Below are 21306 nucleotides of genomic sequence, written 5' to 3' on the forward strand. Positions count from 1 at the left end.
GTCCATCTCATTTCAAAGACACGGGGGATACCTTCTCTTTTTACCATCACACTCTGGACCTCTAGTTCCCTCACGGGTCTTGGTTATGGGAATGGATGGGACCCCTTCCTTTCCCCTTTTTATGCCACTCCTGACATGCAGTTCTGCCTCAAGCTTGCTTCCATACAGGACCACTGGGAGTCGGAACCACTGGACTCCATCCATCTCCAGTTCACCAAAAGGCTGGACCCTGCAGATCCCCCTATTACTCCTCTTTTTTTAAAAAAAAATTCTTACAGGACCACATCTGCAAAGTTTCTCAACTCACGGCCAAACAGATGTTCCTCCTGACACCCCTCAAAGCCACCACCTTCCAATCTCCCTCTTCCCACGACACCCCTAATCAGTAGGAAGTAGCCAGATGAATAAACAGCGCCCCTATTCTATTTAACACAAAAGGTCAGAATGTAAGGTCAGTGGATAATGGGGAAAGATCAGGCCCAGGAACTTTGGCTAGAACCACCCACAACCAAGTGCGCCAGAAGAAACTTCCCAAGATCCCTTTGGAAAAGAGTGACACCTCAATCAGCCAGTGAGATTTTACCACGTCATATTAGCTCTACCAGCCTAGAGACTCTTTAAATATCTCCCACGCGGGTCACTCCAGACGACTTCCCTAGCTTCTGTCCCCGGGACCAGGGAACTTCGTTGGAGGGGATGCACTCTGTACTCAATAAAGCCTTTTATTATTCCACACTTTGTGGCTCCGGCCCCTTCCTTCTTCCTGGGTGGGGAAAAATACCTTACAAGGGGATTACATGAATTCCACTTGTGATAGATTAGGGAGGTGGGAGAAAGCAAAGTGGGGAAATCTCTGGCATTGGATAAAAAGTAAAACGTATGGACACATACTTATGTTACCTAGGTGAGTATAGGATAGTTAACAATTAACATTTACAGCACGTAAATATGGTGTGCTGGAGAACAAGATAACAATGCAGGATTCTGTAGTCTTGTGTTCTGGGAGATTGAGCCCTGAGAGGTCTGGAGAAAGGGGATTATTCTGGCATACCAAAGGCATATTATCAGGTATTTTATCTTAGATTAAAAAAGACTATAGACAGGCTCAGGTAAGGGTGAAGATTGACCTTTGTTAGGGAAAACTACCATGCTGGGACATGACTACCCACCATGAACTGCTTTTACCTAGAAAGTTTTCTTTTCAGACCATCCTACGTGGTTACTGTAGGTCTCTGAGTTAGAAAGTCTGCCATGCAGGCCTCCCCTGAGCTTGTCAGGTTTAGTATGTGGCCCCTTTTTCATCTACGCTTCTGAGGTTGTTTGCTTGCTTACCACTTAAATTAAAATGGCAGATACCTCAAGTTCAGTGTTCTTAAGTTGAGCTGTAAATCCATTTTGCCCATGTCATTGCTATGGTGGGACTTAGAGAATAAGGGGAACCCATGCAAATATGATGCTCATGCTGCCTGTTGAGCTGTGGGTACTAATCTTTTGTCTCTGACTCAAGCATCTCCGGTTTTATAAGGGGACAGAGAACAGGCATATTCCCAATATACTGTATTAATCTTTTGGTATAACATTATATTGTAGAATTCTCTGAGTGCTTTTTTTTCTGGCATAGGGTGCTTGTGCTAAGGGCAGATTGAGTATTGCAGATTGTGGATTGTCTGCCTGCCATTGTGAGGAGCATTTTGCTGTTTATTTGCCCGAGAAGCGGTTTTCCCTTGCCTATTTGCTCATCCCTGTTGTGAGACTTCATTAAACTGTAATGGCCCAACACTTTCCACCTCCACAGTTTTTCTACTGTCTGCCCGAATCTAATGTGGACCTGCCTGGTCTCTGCCACCAACGTTACAATCCCCATGAGACATACAACCAGAGGAAAAATGGGCAGTAGCAGCTCCTCCCAGGCTAACTCCTTGACCCTGTCTCCAAAGCCCCCTTTTTCCGCTCATTTCTTTTCCATAAGGGTTTGAGAGAGCCGAGGCAGCCCCACCTAGGCTTTCCTGTTGCTTCTTCTATTCTAGGCTGTTTCTTGTTTCACTGACCCCAGCTTTAATAAACTTCCTCTCAAAATCACGCAGACTCATGTTGTGACATTTTTCCTACAGGGAGTCAAGAACCCTAGACCAACCACAATGGGCAGGTCCCCTTTCCAGTAAGGCAGGGACCCTAAAGGTGAAGGAAAACTTTTTCCTCCCGCAGGCCTCCTAGAAGAGGTAATACTTGGGGTTCCTCTGAAGGACCAGTGAGTTAGGTGGGTTGAGAGAGGCGGGAAAAGGGGTCTCATGCAGTGAGAATGGTACGTGAATTGGAGAAGTAGGAACTCAGGAGAAGTAGGAGCCTTTTAGAAACTGCCAATGATTCAGTATGGCTCCACTCACTCGTGTTTGAGCCGCCGGGGCACTGCAAAAACAGTAATATAGTATCAATCTCAAGAGTTTGGGGAGAATTAATACAATAATTTAGGTAAACTGCCTGATTCGTGGCATTAATCACTGCTAGTTCTCCCTCTTCTTCTCTGGACCTCATCTGCAAGTGGGGTTGGGGGTGGGTTGGGGGTGGGTTGGGGGTGGGTTGCCCTCCCACGCCCTCCCACGCCCCTCCCAGGTGCCGCTTAGAGGTCGGGAGAACCTGAGCCCGCTACGGTCCGGGCTCGGCTCAGCCGCGCGGGGGCGCTCTAGACTGTCCCCAGCGCTCTATGGTTTTTTCTTCGCCCCGGAAGTGGTTCGGCGGCAGGGGTTGGTAAGGTCGGGCCATGGTGGGGCAGAGGTTGGGAAGATGGCGTTGCGAGGCTGGGCGCAGAGAGGTTGGGGCTGCGCCCAGGCGTGGGCAGCGCCGGGAGTGGGCCGCAGCTGCGAGGACCTCCCTGCGGCCCTAGCCCCGCCGCGGCTGCTTGGACGCAGGTAATGACCGCCGCTCGGGGCTTGTCGCTTCTCCGCCGCTTAGCTCTGGCCGTGCATCCTCAGGGGCGGAGGCCATGCTAGCGTCTCTTGCTGTTCCGGGCTCATCTCTCCTCATCGGTGGCTTCTTCTCTCCCTTCCCTTTTCTTCTCTCTCCTCCATCCAGTCCTCGCTCGTCCCGCGCCACCCTGCGCCCGTTCCATCTGTGAGCTCGCATGGCCTTTCCATCGGGAGGGACGTGACGGGAAGGGGAGCTAATCTCTGCGGGCTAATTGGGTCCCAGCCTGGTAATCCCGCGAGGAGGTATTGGACCCATTACTTTTTCTTTTTTGTTGAAATTTTGACCTTTTTATTCGTAAAGCATTTTTTTTTTTTTTTTGGCCCTTTTAAATATAGGATAGGTGACATACAATACTCTTGGTTTCAGGTGTACAGAGTGATTCTTCGATATGATCACATGTCTAGACCTTGGCGGGGTAGTCACCCCAATATACCAAGGTTGTGGGTTTAATCCCCCTCAGGGCAGATACCAGAATCAACCAATGAATGCATAAATAAGTGGAACAACAAAATAACAAATCGATATCTCTCTCTACTTCCTCTTTCTAAAATCAAATAAAAATTTAAAGTGTAACTGTACAAAGTTATTAAGATATTTTTTTTCTTTTTTGCATTTTTCCGAAGCTGGAAACGGGGAGGCAGTCAGACAGACTCCTGCATGCGCTGGACCGGGATCCACCCGGCACGCCCACCATGGGGTGATGCTCTGCCCATTCCGGGTGTCGCTCTGTTGCATCCAGAGTCATTCTAGCGCCTGAGGCAGAGGCCACAGAGCCATCCTCAGTGCCCGGGCCATCTTTTGCTCCAATGGAGCCTCGGCTGTGGGAGGGGAAGAGAGAGACAGAGAGGAAGGAGAGGGGGAGGGGTGGAGAAGCAGATGGGCACTTCTCCTGTGTGGCCTGGCCAGAATCGAACTGGGACTCCCGCTCGCCAGGCCAACGCTCTACCACTGAGCCAACTGAATGCTCTATCCACAGTGCCACTGCCTGATCAGGCTCTTCATTTTTTTCTTTTTTAAAATTGGTTTTAGAGAGCAAGTTATCAACTTGTTCATTTATTTATGCTGTCGTTGGTTGATTCTTGTATGTGCCCTGACTGGGGCTAGAACCTGCAATCTCGGCATATGGGACTACACTCTGACCAACTACGCTTCCCGGGTGGGGCTTGTTCCTGCTCTTTAATCCATAGTTTCAACCTTCCCAATTTCTGACTTGGTTAGATTGATGCCTTGGAATCCACCTAATAAATGGTAGCAAAGAACATGAAGTGTTTATCAATACTGGGGACTAGCTAGTGGTAAAATAATTGAGGCCCCAATATAGTGGAGTCATTGCCTAATCTTAAGGATTAGCTGGAATGTTTGTAGAATATGTTATTTACTAGGCCCCACGCCAATCCTATCAATTCAAAAGAAGAGTGGGAAAACCTGTTCTTCAAATAAGTACTTCAAGTGAATCAGAGTAGGTGTTTATGAAAAATGTGCATATGTTGTACTTTCATGGTGCACTGTGACATGGAACAGGAGACCCTAATCTTTAACTCCTGAGGAGGTGGTGATAAATGTCAGTGGACCCGATTTCATTGTTTACTCCAAATCCCAGTTGAAATTGTAGGTTTGAAGGGGGAGAAAAATGAATATGGCTCTTAGGAAGCAACAGGTGTATTTAATATTAAAGTTAGGGATTAGAAAGGAAAAGCAAAAGGAAAAAGTGATTAATGAGCCTTCAGTAAAAATTGGAGACCATTTGAAATAAGCGAATGAAGAAATCTGATGTTGAAGATTACCATCTAATATTTTAGAGTTTGTCATTTCTATTCAAAGCTTGAAAATTACATTTGTTTAGTTGCATAGAAAACTGCATTACAAGAGAATATAGATAAAGCAGAAATAGAGTATATGCCTACTTGCCTCTGGAAATAAGCATTTAAATAGGCAGTATGAGTTACCACATATAATTTATTAGGTCTGCTTTGACTTCTTGTACTTCTGAAATTACTATACAGAAGAATGAAGTCAGGGATATGATTAAAAAGTCCAATTCTGGGCCCATTTACTTAGTTTGTTTACCTAAATGCACAGAAACAATAGGCTTGCTTAACCCTTTGAGTAGTGAGGGTTTTTGTGTTTTTTTTGTGATCACTGACCCCCTGGAGTGAGATTCTTTTTCAAAAAATGAAATTAGTTCCAGTTATAGTTTTATTAACTTAAAATCATGTTTGTTTGATAACCAATTTATGGAAACAAGAAGAACATACATTTGCCTTTTTTTAATGTTGCCTTACACATTTTTAAAATAAAATTTTTTGTTATGATCATACTCAGAATGGTCAGGAGGTATGAGGACGTACACAAACGTTTGTACTATTCAAAGGTTAAGACAAAGATAAGCCTTTTAGTAAAGAAGTTCTGTGCTTTGGGCATGACTACCCACCATGACCTGCCCAGTTAAGAATTTATGATCAGATCACCCTGTGAGATTACTGTTTATAGGACCCCCTTTTTTTCATCTGCCAAGTTTATGAACATGTGCATTGTGCATACACATGGGAATACCCAGTGATGAGTAACTCAAAGGAGTGTTTAGATCTTGGGTTTATATAGCATTTTAACAAAAGAACAACAAAATTTTAGGAGAATCACAATACTGTACAAAGGAAAAGGACTTTGAGTTTCTAGGGCAGCAAATTGTGGGAAGGTAATATGAGAGAATAAGGACTAGTTAGTAAAATTTGCTGTGTAGTTTCCTCTGGTGCCTTCTCTGGGCTCCTAAGGATTTAGAATTGTCTCATGATTAACTTTTGTCTTTCCTGGCAGAGAGGGGGGAGTGGGTACACCATCACAAATTTATATCCTTTTCGGCAGATAGGGACAGGGCAGGGCAGAGAGCTTTTCTTTCTTATAAATTTTTATTGATTGATTTTAGTGAGAGAAATCGAGAGAGAGGAACATCTATCTGTTCCCTGTGTGCCTTGACCAGGGAGGAATGCAGAAGCTTGATTTGGGGCGATGCTCTAACCAATTAAGACATCTGTCCAGGGCCAGGGAGCTTTTCTTATAGCTGCTTCTTCTCATTGCCTTCAGTTAAAAATAATCCTGTGGCCCTGGCTGGTTGGCTCAGTGGTAGAGCATCGGCCTGGTGTGCAGGAGTCCCGGGTTCAATTCCCAGCCAGGGCACACAGGAGAAGCGCCCATCTGCTTCTCCACTCCTCCCCCTCTCCTTCCTCTCTGTCTCTCTCTTCCTCTCCTGCAGCCATGGCTCCATTGGAGCAAAGTTGGCCCGGGCGCTGAGGATGGCTCTGTGGCCTCTGCCTCAGGCGCTAGAATGGCTCTGGTTGCAACAGAGTGAAGCCCCAGGTGGGCGGAGCATCACCCCCTGGTGGGCATGCTGGGTGGATCTTGGTCGGGCGCATGCGGGAGTCTGTCTGACTGCCTCCCCATTTCCAACTTCAGAAAAATACAAAAGAAAAAAAAATAATAATCCTGATGCCAAAGTGGCATATTTTGGAGTGGCATTTTTTTAAAAAAGGTTTATCCTTTTTTTTTTTTTTTTGACAGAGAGAGGGATAGATAGGGACAGACAGACAGGAATGGAGAGAGATAAGAAGCATCAATTTTTTTTGTTGTGGCACTTTTTAGTTGTCATTGATTGCTTTCTCATATGTGCCTTGTCTGTGGGGCTACAGCAGACCGAGTAACCCCTTGCTCGAGCCAGCAACCTTGGGTTCAAGCTGGTGAGCTTTTGGTCAAACCAGATGAGCCTGCGCTCAGGGTCTTGAACCTGGGTCCTCCGCATCCCAGTCTGATGCTCTATCCACCGTGCCACCACCTGGTCAGGCAAAAAAAAGTTTATCTTATTGATTTTAGAGAGAGGAAGGGAGAAAGCGAGAGACAGGAACATTGACTTGTTTCTGTATGTGTCCTGACTGGAGATTGAACTGGCAATCTCTGTGCTTTGGGATGGGGCTCTAATCAACTGAGCTATCCAGACAGGGCTTGGAGTGGCATATTTCGTTACTCTTCAGGAACCAACATTGAAAATTAGTGTTTTCGACTAAGCTTTCAGAATCATCACTGTCTCTGCCACTACTGACACAGTAAGTTAAATAGCCTGACTACAATAATGTACACCTTTTCTTATCCAGAATTTTTCACTATTCCTTGAAGCTGGGTTGGCCTTGTGACTTCCTTTGACCAGTAGCATGTGGCAGAAATATTGTGTAGGTCTAGAGTCTGGGCCTCAGGAGGCCTTGCAGTGTTAGCCTTTTGCTTCTTGGACCACTCCCGCTGCCATGGTAGAAGCCCCTGCTGGACTATTGATTACTAAGAGACCATTTGGAGAAAGATGGCCAGCTGACAACCAGTACTAAGGCTCCACATATGGGAGTGAGGGCATTTTAGACTGTATAGCTCCAGCTGAGTAGTCAAATAACTGGCTGCATGAGTGACCTCAGGTGAGACCAGTAAAATCGGCCAGCTGAGGTCAGCTAACTGACACTCATGAGAAATAATAAATTATGGTTTTAGAACAATTAAGTTTTAGAGTGGTTTGTTATGCAATAATAATGAGACTACTGCCTGACCTGGCAGTGGTACAGTGGATAGAGCATTGGACTGGGATGTGGAAGACCCAGGTTCAAAACCCTGAGGTCGCCAGCTTGAGTGCAGGCTTATCTGGTTTGAGCAAGGCTCACCAGCTTGAGCCCAAGGTCGCTGGCTCCAGCAAGGGGTTACTCGGTCTGCTGTAGTCCCCCGGTCAAGGCACATACGAGAAAGCAATCAATGAACAACTAAGGTGCTGCAACAAAAAATTGGTGCTTCTCATCTCTCTCCCTTCCTGTCTGTCCCTATCTATCCCTCTCTGTCTCTGTCACAAAAAATATGATGATGAGACTGCTGGGAAAGCTATTCCCAAATGTATCTGATTAGCAGACCCTGATCATATTTGGAACCCTAACCAAACGGATACCCGGGAAATAGTTTTTAGCGTTCCAGTCCCTGCAGCATACGAATGTACCCAACGTAATATGAATAGATGTTAGATGAACCAAGACAGTAGTTAATTCTTTTCCAAAAGTTCTGTATATCCTGCCTGACCAGGTGGTGGCGCAGTGGATAGAGCGTCAGACTGGGATGTGGAAGGACCCAGGTTCGAGACCCCAAGGTCGCCAGCTTGAGCGTGGGCTCATCTGGCTTGAGCAAAAAAGCTCACCAGCTTGGACCCAAGGTCGCTGGCTCCAGCAAGGGGTTACTCGGTCTGCTGAAGGCCCACGGTCAAGGCACATATGAGAAAGCAATCAATGAACAACTAAGAAGTCGCAACGCGCAACGAAAAACGAATGATTGATGCTTCTCATCTTCGTTTCTGTCTGTCTGTCCCTGTCTATCTCTGCCTCTGTAAAAAAAAACACAAAAAAAAACCCACAAAAAATAAATAAATTAATTAAAAAAAAAGTTCTGTATATCCAACTATTGTAATACCCAATATATATGTTCAGGATATGTATTCTGCATCTGAACTTGACTGTGGGACCACTTTGCATAATATTGTTTACCTGTTAAAGTTTTACAGAAGGAACAAGAATGTTTCACAAGTTTATGTGGGTTGAATTTGAATGGAGAGTGTATAAAAGGAACTATAGGAGGAGCCTTTAAGCTTATCTGTCATTTAAGGGACAGGAGAGAGGGGAAACCATCTGGAAAGGGAACTTGAAGAACAGGGATGCAGTCTTAGAGGAGCTGGGGCTGGCAGTTGTGATTATTAGTGTCAGATGTTTTGAGGAGGTCAAGCTATAGGGACTCAAACACCAGAACACTTTATAGATCATTTGGTGGATGTCCCCAAAACTAGTAGTGAAATAAATAGGGGGGAAGGAGGTGGGGGACATGCATCTGTTTATAATGGTCAGTACTTTTTAAAATTTTATTTGTTGATTTGAGAAAAGAAGAGAGAGAGAGAGAGACAGAAACATAGGTCTGTTTCTATATGTACCCTGACCGGGGATCAAACCAGCAACTTTTGTATTTTGGAGTGATGCTCTAACCAATCGAGGTATCTGGCTAGGCTCTATAATGGTCAGTATTTATAAATAATTGTTTGAATTTGGAGTAGCTGCAAGGATAATACATTGAGATGTCTGTTCTGGAAATTGATCAGACTTCAAACAAAATAGCAAAGCCATTCTGTGATAATTCAAACTGACTCTCCAGCTTTTTAAAATTTCTTTTTCTATCCATTTTCCTTTTTTTTTTGTTAGCGAAAGAGACAGACAAACAGGAAGGGAGAGAGATGAGAAGCATCAGCTCATTATTGGGGCTCTTGAGTTCATTCATTGCTTTCTCATATGTGCCTTGATGGGTGGGGGCACTCCAGCTGAGCCAGTGACCCCTTGCTCAAGCCAGCGACCTTTGGGCTCAAGCCAGCAACCATGGGGTCATGTCTATGATCCCACACTCAAGCCAGAGACCTTGCACTCAAGCTGGTGAGCCCGTGCTCAAACCAGCAACCTCGAGGATTTGAACCTGGGTTCTCTGCATCCCAGGCCAACGCTCTATCCATTGTGCCACTGCCTGGTCAAGTTTGCTTTCTCTTTTTTAAAGTTTCTTTTAAATTATACTTGACATGAGCCCTGGCTGGTGGTGCAGTGGATAGAGTGTCATCCTGGAGCACTGAGGTCGCTGGATTGATCCTGGGGGTCACTGGCTCTATCCCAGAGTTGCCAGTTTGAGACCTGGTCAGGGCACATGTGAGGAGCAATCAGTGGATGTACAATGACAGTGAAACTTCTCTTATCAATGAGAGTGATGCTTCTCTCTCCTCTCAAAAAAAATTCTAGTTGATACTAAATATATTAGTTTCAAGTATACAACATATTGATTAAACATTTATATACCTTCCAAAGTGATCACCACAGTAAGTCAACCATCTGTCACCATACATAGTTATTACAGTATTATTGACTATGTTCCCTATGCTGTGCATTACTTCCCCGTGACTAGTTTTATGATTGGCAATTTATATTTCTTAATCTTCTAGACGTTTTTTGCTCATTTCCCTGCTCTCCCAGAGTTCTTCAGCTTTTATAGTACTGCAAACTCTGTGTGGAAGATGGATATAGATTATTTTGTTGATTGATATACAGCAGGGGTCGGGAACCTATGGCTCACGAGCCAGATATGGCTCTTTTGATGGCTGCATCTGACTCGCAGACAGATCTTTAATAAAAATAATGTTAAAAATATAAAACATTCTCATGTATTACAATCCATTCATTTCCTACCACTCATGTTCATAGTTGTGGGCGGCTGGAGCCAATCACAGCTGTCTTCCAGGAAAACACCAAATTTTTATTGGATAATGCGAAACGTACACGGGTCGTTGTATGGCTCTCACGGAATTACATTTTAAAATATGTAGTGTTCATGGCTCTCTCAGCCAAAAAGGTTCCTGACCCCTGATACACAGGAACAGCCCAAACAAGTTCTCTCTAAAGTTACTGCAGTTTGTGTCTCCCCTTTCCAGAAGAGCACAGTTCAGTGATTTGACTTTAAGTCCTACCTGGGAGTAGGCGTTCTGGCTCCTCTGGGGTTATTGAGTGCAGATAAACTGAGGTGGTGATGATGCAGGCCAAGTGGGGGAGCTCATAGAGGTTCTGATGTTTGCGAGATGCGGTTCTGTTTCTGATCTCCTGTTTTCCCCTGTAGGTTTAACTTTTTTATTCAGCAAAAATGTGGATTCAGAAAAGCACCCAGGAAGGTTGAACCTCGAAAATCAGACACAAGAACAAGTGGTGAAGCATACAAGAGAAGTGCTTTGATCCCTCCTGTAGAAGAAACAGTTTTTTACCCTTCTCCCTACCCCATAAGGACCCTTGTAAAGCCTTTTATTTTCACTGTTGGGGTAAGAGCTCACATCACTGAGAGTTACGCATGTTGCTGCAGGTGCAGTGTGAAAGTCCTGTTGTTCTGATGGGCTCCCTTAAAGAAAAGTGGGGTGCGGGTTCAAAGGGACCTGGGTATCTTGGGGCCATGAATGATTACAGGAGAACAGGAATTTAATAAATGCTGTCAGACTCTGGTTTACATATATAATCCCTAGAGAAGAAACTTAAGGGACTTTCATTTGATAGAACATTTCAAGTAATATTAAGTTAATATTTTGAGGTTTTTTTGAAAGTATCTAGCTGCAAATAGGCCCCAGAGTATTGTGAAGTTATAAAAAGGGAAACAAAACAACAAAAAAAAAGGGAAACAAATGTTATTTTCACTGAACAGGTTTGACTGTGCCAGATGTTGCATCTGTTAGTAAAAAGCAATGAAAATTTGTATTGTTATTAGAATTATGTATAGACTTATTTCTCTTTTAAATTTATTTTATAATATATTTTATATAGTTTACAGGCTGTGCATTTGGATCAGCTGCCATTTGGCAATATGAATCACTGAAATCCAGGGTCCAGAGTTATTTTGATGGTATAAAGGCTGATTGGTTGGATAGCATAAGACCACAGAAGGAAGGAGACTTCAGAAAGGAGGTAAAGATAAACATAGATCAAGAACTAACAGATCACAATTCTGGAAATCTGGTTATTTATGAAGTATTTTTAGTTAATAGTAACAGTAAATCAGTAGATGTGAAATTAGTGTACTTGATATTCTTCTTTAGAGTCAAGTATTTATTAATATTTTGTTTATCTGGCAGTGTTAGCTTCAGTGATGATTGATACATGACCAGCTTTTTCATCTAGTCCCCTCTCCCTCTTCTCCCCACCGCAGATTACTAGAAAGCAAATCCTAGGTATGTTTCATCTTTGAACATTTCAGTCTGTGTCCCTGAAAGATTAGAATTTTCTGTCTCTCTTTTTCTGAACCTCCTTCGAAACCTAAATAAATGCAATTTTAGTAGAAAATATTCTCAGAATTTTAAAACTAATTCGGACCTTGGTGACTAATCACTTGATAGTTATCTATATCTGATAGTGTGGTGAGTGCTTTACTTTGCTGATATTTCTCAACAATAATACTGCTAGGTATCTGTTACTATTTCCATTTTATGATCAGGAAACAGGTTTATTTTTTGTTTTTTAACAGAGACAGAGAGTCAGAGAGAGGGATAGATAGGGACAGAAAGACAGGAATGGAGAGAGATGAGAAGCATCAATCATTAGTTTTTTGTTGTGACACCTTAGTTGTTCATTGATTGCTCTCTCATATGTGCCTTGACTGTGGGCCTTCAGCAGACTGAGTAACTCCTTGCTCAAGCCAGCAACCTTGGGTCCAAGCTGGTGAGCTTTGCTTAAACCAGATGAGCCGGCGCACAAGCTGGCGACCTCGGGGTCTCGAACCTGGGTCCTCCGCATCTCAGTCCGATGCTTTATCCACTGTGCCACCGCCTGGTCAGGTAGGAATCTGAGGTTTAGAAGTACTTGGTGATCTCAGAGCTCATCAGTGGTTCTGTGCAGAAAATGTGGACTATTATAAAGCACCTGTGCTTGCCACTATACACGAATTTATTATATCTCTTGTTCACCAGTGATTTTCATAAGCACAAAGCATATTCTTTCTGGCTTTTCATATTCCTACCCTGAAAATATTTGCCATATGGTGATCTGTAATTTTCCTTCTGTTTTAGATTAACAAGTGGTGGAATAACCTAAGTGATGGCCAGCGGACTGTGACAGGTTTGTGTTAGCTTACACGTTTTAGCCATTCAAGGAAAGAGAAATCAAACCAAAAGGTACAGTATGTCACAGTCAATGGCTTTTGTACCTCACTCACCAGTGGTTTAGAAGACATAGGGAGTCTCTGTACTTTTAGGCTAATGTAACTGTACAAAGTACTGTGGCATAAAGCTTTGGGTCAGTTATTTTCTCATTTTGATCTCTCTTTGTTGTAAAATCCTAGCTTGTGAAATAGGTTATGAATAATTATTCTGCTATTAAAGAAACTAAAGGGGACCTTGATTAAGTACCTTCTTTAGGCAGAGTGCTTTATATACTTTCCCTGTCTCACAGGGTCACTTACAGGTTAGTTATTTCCCTTTTTACAGATAAGGAAACTGGTTTTCAGAGAAGGAACTTTTCGAAGGTCACACTGCTAGTAAGTAGTAGAACCGAGTTTCAAAACCTGGGTCTGTCTGATTCTAAAGCTGATTTTCTCTTTACTATACCATACTGTTTATAAAATCCTCTTTAAATGTAAGCATGCCATGCATACTTTGTATATTTTTATAAAAAAACAAATCTGCCTCTTTAGGGTAATACTTGTTACTTGAGATTTGTTATGTGGACTTAGTTATTGGAGAAATGTGGGGAATGGATTTGAAAGTTCTTGAACAATTGTGCAGATAGGAAAAACATATCTTTGAGAAAAAGCAGTGTTTTGTTGTTTCCTTAGGAAGATACTTTACAATGGTACTCTTAATTTTCTGTACCTATCTAATTAGAGAAAAAGTGCTTAACTTTCTTCATTCAGGCTGTTTTCTGTCTGGAAGATTCAGTTTTTCTTTCTTTGTTGGAACCTGATCTGGTCCTCAAGCTTATGGTTCAGACATTGCTTCCTGTAGGAAGTACAACTTTTTTCTGAACTCATTGCACCTTTTAGTCATTTATAACAGAACCAGCCTTACGTAATTTACAAGTAGCATCCTTGAGGACAATAAGGTCTTTCATTTGGTTATAGCACCTAGCACATAACTTGCACACAGTAAGGGCATTCTCTTTGCATGAATGAATGTTGAGTGAGATCTTGAATCAAAGGGTTGAGATTTTTCAAAGGCATATTGCCATACTATAGAACTGATTAGTCAAGTGAGGTCTTAATAAATGTAACTTCAAGATAAATCTATAGTAGCACATCTGTTTCCACTAGAATTAACAGGGGTTAAGGTTTTTTTTGGGTGTGCTTGTTTTCTGAAAATTATTAAAACGAACTGCCTTAGGATAGCAAAGTTTGGATTTTTTTCGATATTATCAGAGTATCTCAGAATTTGTTGATATCTAGTGTTCTTTGAAAATGGTAAAGATTTTATGCCATTCAACATTTGAGGAAACCTGGGATCAGAATTGAAAACTTTTCTAATGCCAGTGAATAGTTTATGCAATGGTTGGGCTATAATTAAAAATCAGAATTGTTTCTCCTAATTACCTTTCTGGTAAACCACACTGTCTTTCCTCCATCCCAGGCATCAGAGTGTTGATTCACAGCCCATATTGAAGTAAATTGTCCCAAGGCAGAAGGCTGGAACTCAGGGATGAAAGGTGTCCCTTTTTGACTACTTAGGGTAGTCTTTTTCATTGTAAAATGAAAAAATGTGCATGATAGCATATTAGATAGTGTTAAAGAATATGTAAAGTGAAAAATAAATTTCTCACTGTACACTTGTAGCTCTGCAGTTTCTCTCTGCGTAATAACCATTGCCTTTTTAGTTGCTTTTGTAGCTCTGCAGTTTCTCTCTGCGTAATAACCATTGCCTTTTTAGTTGCTTATGTCTTCTTCCAAAGCATCTATTTATATATAGGCATTTATATCTATTTATTTATGGTTTAAACACAAATGGTAGCATGCAGAACATATTCCTCTGCACCTTGATTTGTTTTTTACTTACTATTTTAAAGGGCATTTCATATATACTGCTCACAAAAATTAGAGGATATTTTATCGGTTCATAGAAAGTGATAAAATATCCCCTAATTTTTGTGTGCAATAGTGTGTGTGTGTGTATTATTATTAATTTTTTTAGTGAGAGAGAGAGAGACAGACAGGAAGGGAGAGAGATGAGAAGCATCAACTCATAGTTGCATCTCCTTAATTGTTCATTGATTACTTTCTCATATGTGCTTTGACCAGGGGTTTACAGATGAGCCAGTAATCTTGTTCAAGCCAGCAATCTTGGGCTCAAGCCAGTGACCTTGGGGTCAAGTCAGTGACCATGGGGTCATGTCTATGATTTGTGCTCAAGCTGGTGACCCTGTGCTCAAGCTGAATGAGCCGGTGTTCAAGCTGGTGATATTGGAGTTTCAGACATGGGTTTTCAGCATTCCAGGTGACACTATCCACTGCACCACTGCCTGGTCAGGCAAGGGCATTTCATATTAATACGAGTAGGTCTGTTACATTATATTTATATTATATTGTAGTATAGTATAGGCAGAAGAATATGCCCATGACAGATGTAGGACTGATTTTCACAAACTGAGCATATCCATGTAATAGCACCATATCCATGTAATAGATCAAGAAGTGGAAATTACAAGCAGCCCACGCCCATTCTTTTAATGGCATTGTAGTAGTTCATGTGAATGAATTCTATGTAAAAAGTCTTTTATTAATAGATACTTAGGTTGTTAATATTGATTCTATGAATAATACTTCAGTGCATATCTTTATATATACATCTTTGCATCCTATGCAAGTATATATATATATTTTTGTTTGTTTTTTGTTTTTGTATTTTTTCGAAGTTAGAAGTGGGGAGGCAGACAGACTCCCACATGTGCCCGACCAGGATCCACTTGGCATGCCCACCAGGGGGCAATGCTCTGTCTATCTGGGGTGTTGCTCTGTTGTGGCCAGAGACATTCTAGCTCCTGAGGCGGAGGCCATGGAGCCGTCCTCAGTGCCCGGGCCAACCCTGCTCCAAAGGGTCTCGGCTACAGGAGGGGAAGAGAGATAGAGAGGAAAGAGAGGGGGAGAGGTGGAGAAGCAGATGGGCACTTCTTTGTGCCCTGGCCGGGAATTGAACTCAGGACTTCCACACACCGGGCCGATGATCTACTGCTAAGCCAACCAGCCAGGGCTCTATGCAAGTATATATATATTTTTTGTATTTTTTTGAAGTTGGAAATGGGGAGGCAGTCAGACTCCCGCATGCGCCCGACCGGGATCCACCCGGCATGCCCACCAGGGGGTGATGCTCTGCCCATCTGGGGCATCACTCTGCCGCAACCAGAGCCATTCTAGTGCCCGAGGCAGAGGCCACAGAGCCATCCTCAGCGCCCGGGCCATCTTTGCTCCAATGGAGCCTCGGCTGCAGGAGGGGAAGAGAGAGACAGAGAGGAAGGAGGGGGGGGTGGAAAAGCAGATGGGCGCTTCTCCTGTGTGCCCTGGCTGGGAATCGAACCCGGGACTTCTGCACGCCAGGCCAACGCTCTACCACTGAGCCAACCGGCCAGGGCTTATGCAAGTATATATTTAAGATAAATTACTGGAAATAGAATAGTTTTAGCTTCCAGAACTGTAAGAGAACACATTTGTTTTTTTCTTTCTTTTTTTTTTTTTACTTTGAGTAAAGCCATATGATCCCAGGCTTTTCTTTGTGGGTAGTGTTTTGATTATTAATTTAGTCTCTTATAGGCCTATTCAGATTTTTTATTTCTTCTTGAATCAGTTTCAGTAGTTTTTGTCTTTTTAGAATTTTGTCAATTTCATCTGTTATTCTGAGTTATTTGTATATAATTATTCATAGTTGATTCGAAACCCCAGGCCTGCCCAATCAAGGCACATAGGAGAAGTAACTACTATGAGTTGTTTCTTCCTGCTATTCCCCCCCTACCCCCAGCTTCCTCTCTAGTGGATCAAGTGTCAACTGGGACACTTGAGTACCGAGGTTAGAAACCCTCTGGTCGCCAGCTTAAGCTTGGGATCATACACATGATCCCATGGTTGCTGGCCTGAGCCCAAAGGTCACTGGCTTGAGCAAAGGGTCACTGGCTCAGCTAGAGGAACCCCTTCACCCCTGTTCCAGGCACAAATGAGGAGCAATCAATGAACAACTAAAGTGGTACAACTATAAGTTGCTGCTTCTCATCTCTCTCCCCTCTTGTCTGCCTCTGCCTCTCTCTTTTTCACTAAAAAATAAAATTATTCATATTCTCTTATAATCCTTTTTATTTCTGTAAAGTCAGTAGTAGCATTCTGCTTCCATTCCTGATTTTAGTAATTTGAATTTGTTTTCTTTGTCAGTCTAGCCAAAGGTTTGTTGATTTTGTTAGTCATTTCAGAAAACCAACTTGGTTTCATTTATTTTTCTATATTTTTCTATTCTCTACTTCATTTATGCAAACTTGTTTTTATTTTTTCCTTCCTTCTGCTTGCTTTTGATTTAATTTGCTCTTATTATTCCAGTATGTTAAACTGGAAGGTTAGGTTATTGCTTTGAGATCTATATTCTTTTTTAACATAGACATTCACAGCACTGCCTTTGCTGTATTTTATATTTTAGTATTGTCTTAGCTTGGGCTTCCATAACAAAATACCATAGCATGGGTGGCTAAACAACACAAATTTATTGTACCTCTTAGAGTCAGTTTTCTTATCTGTAATTGGCATTCAAAATAGGATATGCAAGGAAGAAAATACCTGCTACATCTCTCATTTCTTTTTCATTCGTTAGTGTGTTTTATAATGAATAATAGTGGTTCATATACATAATTTTATTTATTTTTTATTTTTTTTTGTATTTTTCTGAAGCGGGAAACGGGGAGAGGCAGACAGACTCCCGCATGCGCCCGACCGGGATCCACCCGGCACGCCCACCAGGGGGCGACGCTCTGCCCACCAGGGGGCGATGCTCTGCCCACCAGGGGGTGATGCTCTGCCCCTCCGGGCGTCGCTCTTCCGGGACCAGAGCCACTCTAGCGCCTGGGGCAGAGGCCAAGGAGCCATCCCCAGCGCCCGGGCCATCTTTGCTCCAATGGAGCCTTGGCTGCGGGAGGGGAAGAGAGAGACCGAGAGGAAGGAGAGGGGGTGGGGGTGGAGAAGCAGATGGGCGCCTCTCTTGTGTGTCCTGGCTGGTACATAATTTTAGGTGTGTTTGTTTGGTAGCTTACTGCTGGGATGCCAAATCATAGACCACTGGTCTGAGAAGTGAAGGGTTTGGACTACAGTGTGTTCCTGTACCATATTGTCATAATTTACCAGAAAGGATTCTTGTACTTGGGTAGAAAACTTGGCAGTGTTAACTCTGGCTATTGTTGACCTTAATATTGTCTATTTGCTTATTTTTCTCGTTTTCAAGTCATTTCCCTGGCTGTAGTCTCTTCACTCAGAGAGGCTCTCTACTTCTCCGCAGCGTTGTGGTGCTTGTGATTTCTAGATCTGTGTGCTGTGGGTGGTTGGCTTCAGGAGTAGCCTGAAGTAACCTGTGGGACTGGCAGCGCAGGCAGAAATGTTGTTGCCATTTTTCACCCTGGCAGGCAGATTCAGAGACCCTGTCTTGCTCTCTTTGAATTGAATCACAATTGGAGCAAACTGACGATTATCTTTCTGATCATAAAAACCTAGGCAAAATATTCTCAGATCTTCTTTACCTAACTTCTTTATCTCAGTCACTATGTACAGCAACCTAGACCTGAGAGAGTTCTCTGGGTAGTAAATATGTTTAACTCTCCCCAAAGAAACTAAAGCACCCCAGGCAACACACTAACCGTTGCTCCTAACCGTATACACACATACGTTGGGTATGCCCCTGAGGTCTCTTCCTCTATCCGAGAAGGTCCTGCCCTTCCTCTTCTCACCTGCCCTGCCGAGTTCCAGACTCCTTATTAGGAGGCATACACAGTGCTCATACATGCCTTGCTTATTACTCCTTTTCCGCATCCTTTCATAGATACTGTCCCTCTCACCGTCTTTGAAAGAGTTTTAGTTGCTTATGAGAGATGGCATAATAGCTGTCACAGTCCCCACTAGTAAGAATCTGATGAAATTGATGGAATCAATTCAATTAAATACAATAAAAAACTATTTAATTTACTTTGGAGAAAGGAAAAATGCTTCCAGTTAATTGATGACACCACCAATTGTAAGATCTCAGATAATAAATGGACAAAATGTCTTAGAGTCTATAAAAGTGGCAACTTCCTCTCCTCCCTAATTCTCAAGTAGGACAGCAAAGATTGGAAAGACTAGGAATGCCAGGAGATAGCTGAGAGCCTAACAGAGGGAGCAAATATAGAAGCCAAAGGTAACTTCAGGAAATAGCAGCTGGCAAGAACTAGAATAGCCTGACCTGTGGTGGCGCAGTGGATAAAGCATCAACCTGGAAACGCTGAGGTTGCCGGTTCAAAACCCTGGGCTTGTCTGGTCAAGGCACATATGGGAGTTGATGCTTCCTGCTCCTCCCCCCTTCTCTCTCTCTCCTCTCTATAATGAATAAATAAAATCTTTAAAAAAAAAAAAAAGAACTAGAATAAATCCTCTCACTGGAATGTTGGAAATCAGTCCTTTTTATCATTGCGGATGGTGAAAGGGCTAGTTGCTGCCTAAAGAAACTGAAGGGATGAATAAGTGTTTACATTCCTCTCATTCAAGTAGAGAAGGGCCTACCATGTGCAAGGAGTTGTGGTACATAAAATTAATGTATTTTTATTTATTTTTTATTGATTGCTTTTAGACGGGTGGGGGAAGAGAAGCATTTATTTGCTGTTCCACTTAGTTATGAATTTATTTGTTGCTCCCTGTATGTGCCCTCACCAGGGATCAAACCCACAATGTTGGTATTTCAGAACAACACTCTGACTGAGCTAACTGGCCAGGACCCATAAAATTAATGTATTTTTAAAAGTTTATAGCTTTCAAGAATAATAAGTTTGTGACTAAATAGTTAATTCTATCATTAAGTAAACCTACTCAGTTGAGTTCCAATAACATCAGTTCTTGCAGAAAAATGAAGGTCACCCAGCTCCCATGTGTAAACATATTTTCAAAAGCACTTGCAAAATTCTTTCAGATTATTCCTGAATATTTAGCTGATGGGTATTTTTCTCAAACGTGGTTCTTCATCTGCTCAGACCATCCAGAGATGTTTCATAAGCAGTCCATAGTTAAAGAAGCACACCATTTGCTGTAGAAAAAGAAGTGACGTTATATAGTGTCTCTCCTCTTGGCCTGAGGACCTGCATCTGTACATTACTTCTGTCTTTGGCGTGGCCATTTTCAAACAATAATTATAGATCTGATGATTGATTTAAAAGAGTAGACTGTTGTGAAGAAGTAAACTGGATCTAAATGAAGACAGCGCCTAGAGCATCTGCAGTTTTTCAGGAATTTTTTGACTTCACCAACTCATGCCAGTTTTGATATTTCAAAACAATTATTTTGCTTCCTTTTCTTAGCTCACTTTTTCTCCCCAAGTATATAATACAGTGGTACCTTGAGATACAAACAGACCAACATACAAATTTTTTAAGATACAGGCTGTGACTTGGTCCATATTTATGTTCGAGATCCAAGCGAAATTCCGAAATACGAGTCGTGATTCGGGAAGCTGAAGCTAGTTGGCGCATTGGCGCACGGGTCCAGTATCAGCAGTTTGATATACGAGTTGACTGACTTCCGAGCTCGGTTACAGGACGCATTAAATTCGTATCTCAAGGTACCATGCACTCTTATGTAATTGTGGTCAAAAATCTTATTCAGGTGGACTTTCAATCAGACTTTCTTTGCTCTTAAGTTTTAACCTTCCTAATTTATCAATATTTATTTTGTAGGTATCATAGCTGCAAATATTTTTGTATTCTGTTTATGGAGAGTACCTTCTCTTCAGCGGACAATGATCAGATATTTCACATCCAATCCAGCCTCCAGTAAGTCTAACTTTTATGATTTTATTTTGAGATAGAGGTAATATAAAAGAAATATGCTTTATGTTAACTCAAATGCTCTAAAAAGAATGTGAGTTCTCACCCTGGCTGGGTGGTTCAGTGGATAGAGCATCATCCTGGCATGCCAAGGTCAGGTGTTCAATCCCTAGTCAGGAGGGCATATATGAGAAGCAGTCAATGAGTGTGCAACTAAATGGAACAACTAAGTGGAACACTGAGTTGATGCCTCTCTCTCTCTCTCTCTCTCTCTCTCATCAATAGAAAAGAAATTTTTTGAATACTTAAAAATAAAAGAATGAGTCCTTACTAAGAATTATAAGTAAAATCAGAAGATAGACTATAAGCTCTTTGAGAACAGGGACCACAACTCCCTTACTGCTTGCTATGTTTCCCTGCACATAATAGATATCTAAATATTATTTAATAACTCACAGTTCGTGATCATGCCCTGTCCAGGTAGTTCAGTTGGCTGGAACACCCTCCCAGTGTGTCAAGGTTGCGGTTCAATCTTTGGTCAGGGCATATACAGGAGGCAACTGATGAACGCACAACTAAGTGGAGTGACAGGTTGACTTTTCTTTCTCTCTCAAATCAATAAAAGATTCGTGATCATTACAGGTTTACCCTTTGAAAAAGCTGTTATACACAACTTCATATCTATCATTGAAATTATTTACTAATTCTTCTAACCAACTTTTGCTATAAGAACAAGTTGCTTTTACTGAACTGAGAATTTTAATTAGTT

At 42.3% G+C, this 21306-nt stretch overlaps 1 protein-coding gene across 2 annotated transcripts in view; it reads left to right on the forward strand.

Annotated features, from left to right (window-relative positions):
• Positions 1–2739: 2739 nt before the first annotated feature.
• PARL (presenilin associated rhomboid like) overlaps positions 2740–21306 on the forward strand; it is a 43530-nt gene continuing 24963 nt past the window's right edge. For both annotated transcript variants that reach the window (XM_066347572.1, XM_066347573.1), the window contains exons 1-5: positions 2740–2906; positions 10666–10861; positions 11355–11495; positions 12593–12641; positions 20448–20543. In XM_066347572.1, the coding sequence (XP_066203669.1) occupies positions 2782–2906; positions 10666–10861; positions 11355–11495; positions 12593–12641; positions 20448–20543 (607 nt within the window). In that variant the 5' untranslated portion in view covers positions 2740–2781. The remainder of the gene's footprint in view (positions 2907–10665; positions 10862–11354; positions 11496–12592; positions 12642–20447; positions 20544–21306) is intronic.

The sequence above is a fragment of the Saccopteryx leptura genome, chromosome 8, assembly GCF_036850995.1.
Source record: "Saccopteryx leptura isolate mSacLep1 chromosome 8, mSacLep1_pri_phased_curated, whole genome shotgun sequence".
Classification (NCBI taxonomy): Eukaryota; Metazoa; Chordata; class Mammalia; order Chiroptera; family Emballonuridae; genus Saccopteryx; species Saccopteryx leptura.